Below are 9,721 nucleotides of genomic sequence, written 5' to 3' on the forward strand. Positions count from 1 at the left end.
ACACACCCCCTGGCAGGGCAGGCGCTACAGTTGAAGCCATAAAGATCAGACACTAAGATGGCTTGGGACCCCTCCTTCATAGAAAACTTCTGCCATACTTTGACCGGGCAGAATCATGCCAGGGAGCAAGTGACGCAGTTATCCTACAGTGAGCCTGGTTCACTTGGCTCTCTAGACTGGACCCCTGCCCTTCCCGCTTTTATTCGGGGCTTCTGAGAGTCGGCCGAGAGCGGCCCTAGGGTGGGTGAGCCCGCGGCCTCGCTCCGGGGCTAGCACCCCTGGCGACCGGGGTGTGGCCCCCGCCCTGGGCGCCACGTCACCGCCCCGCGCCTCCCTGGCGAGCCACACCTGGCCCGACTCAGAGTCACCGCCCCAGCGCGCTGGCGCGCTGAGCGGGGGAGAGGAAGGACGCCCGGGTAGGTGGGGATGGACAGGGGGAAAATGAAAAAAGAGAAGGGAAAGGAAGTCGAGAAAATTAAGGGAAGAGGACGAGAAGAGAAAAAGAAGGAGGTAGACAATAAATTCAAGGAGAAGGAAAAGAAGGGGAAGGAGAAAAGCCGGGAGGTGATCGTGATTAAGAGGAAGGAAGATGAGAGGAGGAAGGAGCCAGTGAAGACCATGGAGAAAGCGAAGGAACAATTTAAAGGCAAGCAAGAGAAGAACAACGACGGGGACACCTTGCTAACTACCCTGCCCCCGCCGCAGGCTCCGGAGGTAAGAGCCCCCCCGGGCGCCCGGAACCCATCTCCAGGCCGTTGTCTGCCGGGCTCTGTTACGTGTCAGCCCCCCCCCCCCCCACCGCGGAAGGGAACCGGGGCTCCCCTGCCGCTTTCCCTCCGGATGGAAAGGGACCAGCCGGGCTTCGAACTTCCCACCACCAACCCCCAGCCCTCACTCCGACCTAGCTTCACCCTTTCCCTACCCCTGGTCAGCCCGCGGGCGGGGGACCTCCCGAGGCACAGGATTTCCGAATGTACCCAAACTGTCTTTCGGGGCTCTCTGTACTTGTTCATCAGCACTGGCTTCTGCCACTGACTACCAGCACCCCGAAGGGAGGGTGACAAACGCTTCCCTGACAGGTCTCAGATGATGGCCCGGCGTCCCCGGAGTTCCTGCTGGCTCCTTCGCTGCTTTCTGGCTCTAAACCTTTTGAGTTCTTAGCGGAGACTTGGTCTGTGCTAAAAACAGCCATAAATGACCAAAGAACTTTGGACAGAGGACATAATGTTCACAAATACACATTTTGCGCTTGAACTCTTGACTCACAATGACCTCAGCGTTCCCTAGCATATGATTCATAGTATTTCTATTTAAAATGTTTTTATTTAAAATGTAAACACAATTTCTATGTTATTGGTTTGGTTTTGATGGTGAAACTTGAACACAGGGCCTCCACACTTGTGGTCTACCACTGAGTCCAAAGCCCGTATTTTAGGCTGGAAACATAAGCAGAAGGTAAAATATGAGGGCACAATTGCTAGATTGGATAGGGTGTCAGGGCGGCAGTGTGACTGGCTGCTATCACTGAGTAGTGACTGTGTTTACCACAATATGTAATAAGGTCCAGGATACCATTATTTTAGGTATCATTGTGAAAGAAAAAGTGCTGCCTGTCAGAGCAAAACGCATCTTAATTTCAGAAATATTAAAGTAGAAGGATATTCATCTTGAAATTGGAGGAATTCTTACCCCATAGTTATTTTTTATCTTCTTGTTAAAGCTTTTATTAGTCATATAGAGGGAGATTCATTGTTACATTTCCACACGTTTATAATATTTTCCAATCAACCTCACTCCCTCAATCACTGTTCCCCACAGACATTTTTAGTGCCAAATGTGCAATTTGAAACCATCCAGGGAAACTTTTTGTGCTCAGAATGGCACCGTGGAACTTAGATACGGATGGGAAAGGGGTGGGGGGAAAATAGTGGAGGTATGAAGTACTCAAAAAAGTATCACTTGCATCTAGAAATACTATTTGCATCAAGAACTCACTCCAAGAACATGTACTTTTTTTCTTCTTTTCTTTTTCTTAATGTTTTGGGCTGGACCTCTGAGCCTTGACTTTTCTCTCTCATGGCTCTATCCTTCCCCTTGAACCTCACCTCCAGATTTTTTTGTGCTGATTAATTGGAGATAAGAGTCTAATTTTCAGATCTCAGCTTCCTGAATAGCTAGGATTATAGCCATGTTTCTTGCTAACTTTTCTCTGAGGTGGACATTGACTCAAGATCTTTTTGTTCTCTACCTCCTTAGTAGCTGAGATCATAGGTATACATCACTGTACCTGGCCCTAGGATGCTTCTTTTTAAAATTTGTTTCCAGTGTACCAGATTTTAACATTAGGTTTTAAAACAAATACTCCTGTTATTGGGACTGATTAAACTATTTCTATAAATTTAACTTTTTCACTTAATCATATTTATATTAAAAACATAAGAGGAAACTTGTAATTAACTTATCCAATTTTACAGGCAAGACAGATTAATAATGATGAACTTTTAAATGCTTGCATGCTGGTTCAGTACTTGAACCACCTAGGTCCCAAGATCCCAAAGAATGCACTGAATTCTGCTGCAGTTGACAAAAGATGTAAATTCAAGAAACAAAGTCTGGAAAAATGACTCTGAGATCAATGATACTTGTGTAAATATGTGTTAAATATATTGTGTAAATACTTGTGTTATTATGTACCTGGGTTTTATATATATGTATGTGTATATGTATATAAAATATAACTTTGTATCTGAGTTTTATATATATGTATAATATAACTTTATAACATACATAATATATTTAATAGACTGACCAAGACTTGGAGTTGATAAGAGATATGAGCTAAATATCACATAAGTAATAATGGCAGATTAGAAGATGTTAACTGGTTGGTACTGTTTGGTTTAGACTTACTACATTTTTTTCATTGTTCTATTATGGTTTGCTGCAACTCCATCTGCTCCACCATAGGGGGAAGAAGTCAGGGAATCAAGGCCCTAATAGTACAAGTTTTTCAGTTTATCTTTTATTTTACAGGAGAAAAATAAGATCCTCGTACTCGGCCTGGATGGAGCAGGAAAAACCAGCCTCCTCTACTCTCTAGCTTCCCACAAAATCCAGCAGAGTGTGACACCCACCCAGGGTTTCAATGAAGTTTGCATTACCATTGACAACAACCAGATGAAGTTCCTGGAAAGTAAGCTCTGTCTCATTAGTTTGGGGATAGCCATTTTCATCTTAAGTCAGATATGCTATGATCAACATTGAGACCCTCAGAAAAGTAGTACTGGATCAGGTTTTCCTACATTTTTAGGCTTCACATGTAGTTTAATACCAAGGTGCCTGGGACAGGGGAGCACTTTCTCCGTTTCTCCGTGTGTGTGTGTGTGTGTGTGTGTGTGTGTGTGAGCACTTTCTCCGTTTCTCCGTGTGTGTGTGTGTGTGTGTGTGTGTGTGTGTGTGTGTGTGTGGGCACTATCCCTGGACAGGGGAGCACTTTCTCCGTTTCTCCGTGTGTGTGTGTGTGTGTGTGTGTGTGTGTGTGTGTGTGTGTGTGTGTGTGTGTGTGTGTGTGTGTGTGTGTGTGTGTGTCTGGGCACTATCCCTGGGCTTTTTTTGATCAACACTAGCACTCCACCACTTGAGCCCCAATTTCACTTTCAACTTTTTGATGATTATTTGGAGATAAGAGTCTCAGACCTTCTATTTCAGCTGGCTTGGAACTGTGATCAACAGATCTCCGCCTCCTAAGTAGCTAGGACTATAGGCATGAGCCACAGGAGCCTGGCTACACTTTCTATCCTTTTTAAAATGTTCTACATTTTTCGAAAAGAAAAATCAAAGAAATAGAGAAAGAAAAGAAAAACTGAGCCAGGCATGGTGGCTTACACCTATAATCCTAGCTACTCAAGAGGCTGAGATCTGAGGATTTCAGTTCAAAACCAGCCATGGCAGGAAAGGCCATGAGACTCTTATCTCCAATAAACCACTCAGAAAACCAGAAGTGGCGCTGTGGCTCAAGTGGTAGAACGTTAGCTTTGAGCTGAAGAGCTGAGGCACAGCGCCCAGGCCCAGAACTCAAGCCCCACAACCAACAAAAAAAAAAAGAAAAACTGAAAGAAAATAGACCTGTTGATATCCTTACTACACAGCTGTAACATTGTTCACATTTGATTATATTCATTTTATTCTTTTTCTTTTTTTTTTTTTTCATTTTCTTTTTCTACACATAGATTTCTAAGGTAGGCATTCCAAAGTATGCAGTTTTGCATGCTTCTTCATTAGCATATGCATTGTAGAATATTACCCACATAACTAAGTGAATTCCAAAACAATAAAATCTAAAAAAAAAAAAAAATCTCCATTTTTCAATGCTGGTGAAAATGCAGAGTTTAAAGGAAAGCTTTAGCATTCCCTCCTATAATCTTATAACCATCTCACTGTCTCCTCATTACTGTAAATACATATGTAACCTAAGTGAGTACAGTATGATTGCTTCCCAGCAAGTGCTCAGATCACTGCTGTAATGGTTTTATTTTTACTTTCATCTACTTTCAAAGAGCACTATTTCAATACTTATATTTGTTATCTTAAAACCCTTTAAGGTACTTTTTTTTTGTCAGTTGTGGGGCCTGAACTCTGGACCTGGGAGTTGTCCCTCAGCTCTTCAGCTTAAGGCTAGCGATCTACTACTTGAACCATACTGCTACTTCCTGCTTTTTCTGCTTATGTAGTACTTAGGAATCGAACCCAGGGTCTGATGTATGCAAGGCAAGCACTCTACCACTGAGCCACCTTCCCAGTCCCTAAGTTTCATTTTTAAATAGCCTTTTACGTTATTCAAAGATAAAAGTATAATGGAAATTTAAAATACTCAGAACTGAGTCATTGTTGAAAATGGAAGTTCCACAAATCTACAAATCAAAACTGGCATGCCAAAAAAAAAAAAATGTAAGTATTTGGAGAGTTATAATCTTAAGTGATTATAGCAAAGAAAACCTGAAAATTTATAGGTTAAATACACAATTTAGACTAAACACACTCACACACTCACACACACACACACACACACACACACAAGAATAGCAACAATGGGGCTGGGAAGGTGGCTCAGTGGTAGAGAGCTTGCCTTGCATGCATGAGGCCCTGGGTTCGATTCCTCAGCACCACATAAGCAAAAAGAAAAAAGCCGGATGTGGCGCTGTGGCTCAAGTGGTAGAGTGCTAGCCTTGAGCTGAAGAGCTGAGGGACAGCGCCCAGACCCAGAGTTCAGGCTCCACGACCAGAACCCCCGCCCCCCAAAAAAAGAATAACAACAATGAAACCAAAGAAAGTAAAAGGAAAGAGAATTTAAAAAGCAAACAACCAGCAGGGATTAGTGGTACATGCTTGTAATTCAGCAATCTCTTGAGAGGTAGAAACAGGAGGATTATAAATTAGAGAGCAGTCTGAGCTACATGGTGAGCTCTTGTCTTAAAAATGCCAAACAATGAATGGGCTGGAAATGTAGCTTAGCAGTACAGTGCTTGCTTAACAAGCATGAAGCCCTGGGTTTGATTCCTTAGTACCACATAAACAAAAAAAGCCAGAAGTGGCGCTATGGCTTAAATGGTAGAGTGCTAGCTTTGAGCAAAAGCAGCTCAGGGACAGTACGCAGGGCCTGAGTTCAAGCCCCAAGACTGACAAAAAAAAAAAAAAAACCGCCCAACAAGATGATGGATGCTAGTGGCATCCACACCATAATCCTAGCAACTCAGGAGGCTGAGATCTGAGGGTCATAGTCCAAAGCCAGTGCAGGCAGGAAAGTCCATGAGACTACCAAAAAGTCAGAAGTGGAGCTGTGGCTCAAGTAGAAGAGCACTAGCCTTGATCAAAAAGCTCAAGACTGACCAGGCACCGGTGGCTCACGCCTATAATCCTAGCTACTCCAGAGGCTGAGATCTGAGGATTGTGGTTCAAAGCCAGCCCAAGCAGAAAAGTTCATGAGACTCTTATCTCCAATTAGCCACTCAGAAAACTGGATCTGACACTGTGGCTCAAGTGGTAAAGGGCTCACCTTAAACTGAAGAGTTCAGTGACAGTGCTCAGGCCCAAAGCTCAAGCTCCAAGAAGGGAAAAAAAAAAAAGCTCAGGGCCAAAACTCAAGTCCCAGGACAGGCACAGAAAACACATAAACAGCAAACAAGCAAGCAAGCAAGAATGGTGGATCATTTCTTGGCCTTCTGGTTAAGATCGAGGATAAGTGTCTGTTAGCAACTGAATAAATAATACATCATAAATGGATCTATGGAGTAAGAATAAAAATGCTTCATTCACTCAACACATCAGCACTCATGTGCATGCACACACACAACATTTAAAAATAAAAAAGAGGGCTGGGAAGGTGGCTCAGTGGTAGAGCGCTTGCCTTGCATGTCTGAGGCCCTGGGTTCGATTTCCTCAGCACCACCTAATCAGAAAAAGCTGGAAGTGGTGCTGTGGCTCAAGTGGTAGAGCACTAGTCGTGACCTGAAGAGGTGAGGGACAGCACTCAGGCCCAGAGTTCAAGCCCCACGACTGACCAAAAAGAATATTTTAGAGTAAGTGTATTTTAACCTATCTCCTTTAATGATCTAATTACCGGCTACCATTTGACTATGCAGCAGCTGCTGGGTCTGCTGTGGGTAACGGAAGATAACTATCAGAAGACTTTAGTGGTTGGTATCTACACACCAATCTCTTGTGATTCCAGAATGAAGAGTAGTTATCCCTAATGACCAAATGTTCCCCAGTAACACCCTGCTGGGCACTTAGAATTGTCTTCATTCTGGCACTGTGACAAAATGTTTTGATATCTTCTTCCTGTCTTGCTTTCTGCAGTTGGTGGTAGTGAACCTTACCGTTCCCAGTGGGAAATGCACCTGTCCAAGGGATTGCTGCTCATCTTTGTGGTAGATTCAGCAGATCATAACCGATTAGGAGAAGCTAAGAAATATCTTCATCAACTAATCAAAGCAAACCCAGTCCTGCCTCTGGTTGTGTTTGCACACAAACAGGTAAAAATCTATATAGATAGAAGTTATATTGAATAGCTTTAGTATTTAAAAAAAAAAAAAAAAAGTGTAGCCGGGCACTGGTGGCTCACACCTGCAATCCTAGCTACTCAAGAGGTTAAGATCTGAGGATCTCATGCAAAGTCAGCCCAGTCAGGAAAGCCACCAGAAAACCAGAAGTGGCACTGTGGCTCAAGTGGTAGAGTGCTCACCTTGAACTGAAGACCTGAGGGACAGCGCCCAGGCCCAGAGTTCAAGCCCCACAACCAACAACAACAACAAAAAAGTACTTTTAATCGTGAGACATTCAGCATTATGTTATATATTTAAGTGTGGAGAGATCATTATTCATCTTTGTGTGCCTTGAAATGCCTAGTTTAGTGGTTCACACATGGGAGGAGTTCAGCGGTGTATGTTGAACCTAATTCACTAAAATATGATATGTACAAAACAATAAGTCAAGTTTCCGTTAATAAATATTTCATCATTGATCCTATAGAAAAAATCTTGAGGACTTAAGACAATGAAAAAATAATACTAGAAACTGATTAGAAAATTAAGATATTGGGCTGGGAAGGTAGCTCAGTGGTAGAGTGCTTGCCTCGCATGCATGAGGCCCTGGGTTCAATTCCTTAGCACCACATAAGCAGAAAAAGCTGGAAGTAGCGCTGTGGCTCAAGTGGTAGAGCGCTAGCTTTGAGCTGAAGAGCTGAGGGACAGTGCCCAGCCCCAGAGTTCAGGCCCCACGACCGACCAAAAAAAAAAAGAAACAAAAAGAAAAAAGAAAATTAAGGTATTATATTGACTTAATTTCATCTCAGAAAATAATGTGGATAATCCAAACACTGGAACCATCCTGGTGAAAATATTTACAGTCAGACAGCCACTGGCGACATGTTAATGAGGGCACAATATCCCCTGTATTAAAATGGGAGAGTCATTAAGAGTAATAACTAAGGGTAACAAGAAATGTATCTGAAAGGATTGCAAAATAACCAATTTTTTTGTTTCTAATCTGGGTGAAGGACCTTGAAGCAGCTTATCGTATCACAGATATCCATGATGCTTTGGAATTATCTCAGGTAGGAAATAACAGGAAACTGTTTTTGTTTGGAAGTCAAGTAACTGAGTGTGGCTCAGACATACCGTCCACTTTACAAGATGCTAAAGACCTGATCGCACATCTGGCTGCTAATTATCAGTGACCAGGACCAGGGCCACTGTGTAGTTCATCGTCTAGCTCATCCTCACAAAATGTTGCATGTAGACCTGTTGCCAAAGGTTTCCACTTTCAAATAAAAAATAAGCCATTTCCTATTTTCTCGGTGCATGACGTATATATAAAGATAATGCTAATTCATTAAAATTATTTCTTAGATTTTGAGCCTTAAAAATATTTGTATATCAGTGTATTTGTGGGAGAGGAATCGGGATTTATTTTTGGTGTCAGGGATCAAACCCACGGCCTTGTACATGCTACACCCACAGACTATCCATTGTGCTACACCCACAGACTATCCATTGTGCTACAGCTTCAGCTATAGGATTGGGATTTTTATTTTTTCAAGTACCAGATTTTGAACTCAGGGACTTGAACGATCCATTTGTTTGCTTGGCTGGTGCTCTTATCACTTGTGCCATGCTGCCTGCCTGGCATTTTGCTGGTTATCTTGGAGATGGAGTCTCATATTTGGAATCTTTTAGACTGGTCTAGCTTGAAACCACAATTCTTTAGGTCTTAGCTAGGATAATAGATGGGAACCACTGGCACCCAGTTTGATTGGAATTAGGACTTCTAATCAAAAGCAAAACAAGCTGGTGTCAGTGGCTCACACCTGTAATCCTAGCTACAATCTAAGGATTGTAGTTCAAAGCCAGCCTTGACAGGAAAGTTTATGAGACTGTTATCTCCAATAAACTACCAAAAAGCTGGACATGGAGCTGTGGCTCAAGTGGTAGAGTGCTAGCCTTGAGCAAAAGCAGCTCAGGGACAGAGCCCTGGCCTGGAGTCAGAGACCTAGTACAGCACACATAAAAGCAAATATTGGCAAGACTTTGTTGCTTGTGGTTTCATAAGCTTCAGTCAATAGTTGCTTGGCCTCTCATGTGCTTGCACATGGGAACATGTTGCAGATAATAGTTTTTCAGTTCATGGCAGCCACGAAAGCAGAGAAAGGGAGAGGAGGGGGAGACAGAAAGAGAACAAGACATTACCTCCTCCCCCCCCGCCCCCCACACACACAGTGATTTGTTTCCTTTGCTTGTAAGTCCCAACTTCTAAAGTTTCCAGAATGTCCAAAATAATGCCACCTGCTTGGGATCAAGCCTTCCGTATAAGAACTCTTGGCCACTGTAATACCAAAAAAAAGTTACATACTCTCAACATACAATAGCATAGAATAAACATTTCCATTCCAAAAGGAATGGGACCTTAGAATGGAAGGATGGGACAAGCAACACTGACACCCATCAGGGCAAATACTAAATCCTGGAGTTCCATGTTCAGCACCAGGGCACGTAGTGTCATGAGTCCCAACGGGCTTGAGCAGTCCTATGGCTTTGTGGTTTGCAGCCCACAAGGTCTCCCTTGAGCTGGTTCTGCTCATAGCCCATAGCTTTCCTTGGCACTCATTCTACATGCTAAGAATGTGGAATTCTAACATCCTGGGATCTCCACTTCATCCTCAGCATCA

General features: G+C 43.1%; 1 protein-coding gene across 1 annotated transcript; it reads left to right on the forward strand.

Annotated features, from left to right (window-relative positions):
* The first annotated feature begins 409 nt into the window (after positions 1-409).
* Positions 410-8,328, forward strand: Arl9 (ADP ribosylation factor like GTPase 9). Its single transcript, XM_042678331.1, has 4 exons — positions 410-714; positions 3,034-3,193; positions 6,856-7,031; positions 8,054-8,328. The coding sequence occupies exons 1-4, from the start codon at positions 427-429 to the stop codon at positions 8,231-8,233; spliced, it is 804 nt and encodes a 267-aa protein (XP_042534265.1). The 5' UTR covers positions 410-426; the 3' UTR covers positions 8,234-8,328.
* Positions 8,329-9,721: the final 1,393 nt, after the last annotated feature.

Source organism: Dipodomys spectabilis, unplaced genomic scaffold (genome assembly GCF_019054845.1).
Source record: "Dipodomys spectabilis isolate Male_0828 unplaced genomic scaffold, ASM1905484v1 ptg000043l, whole genome shotgun sequence".
Classification (NCBI taxonomy): domain Eukaryota; kingdom Metazoa; phylum Chordata; class Mammalia; order Rodentia; family Heteromyidae; genus Dipodomys; species Dipodomys spectabilis.

Coding starts and splice junctions, on each gene's coding strand:
- Arl9 (XM_042678331.1), top strand. CDS start 427: ATGGACAGGGGGAAAATGAAAAAAGAGAAGGGAAAGGAAGTCGAGAAA. Junction 715..3,033: donor CCCCGCCGCAGGCTCCGGAG/GTAAGAGCCCCC, acceptor TTTATTTTACAG/GAGAAAAATAAGATCCTCGT. Junction 7,032..8,053: donor TTGTGTTTGCACACAAACAG/GTAAAAATCTAT, acceptor ATCTGGGTGAAG/GACCTTGAAGCAGCTTATCG.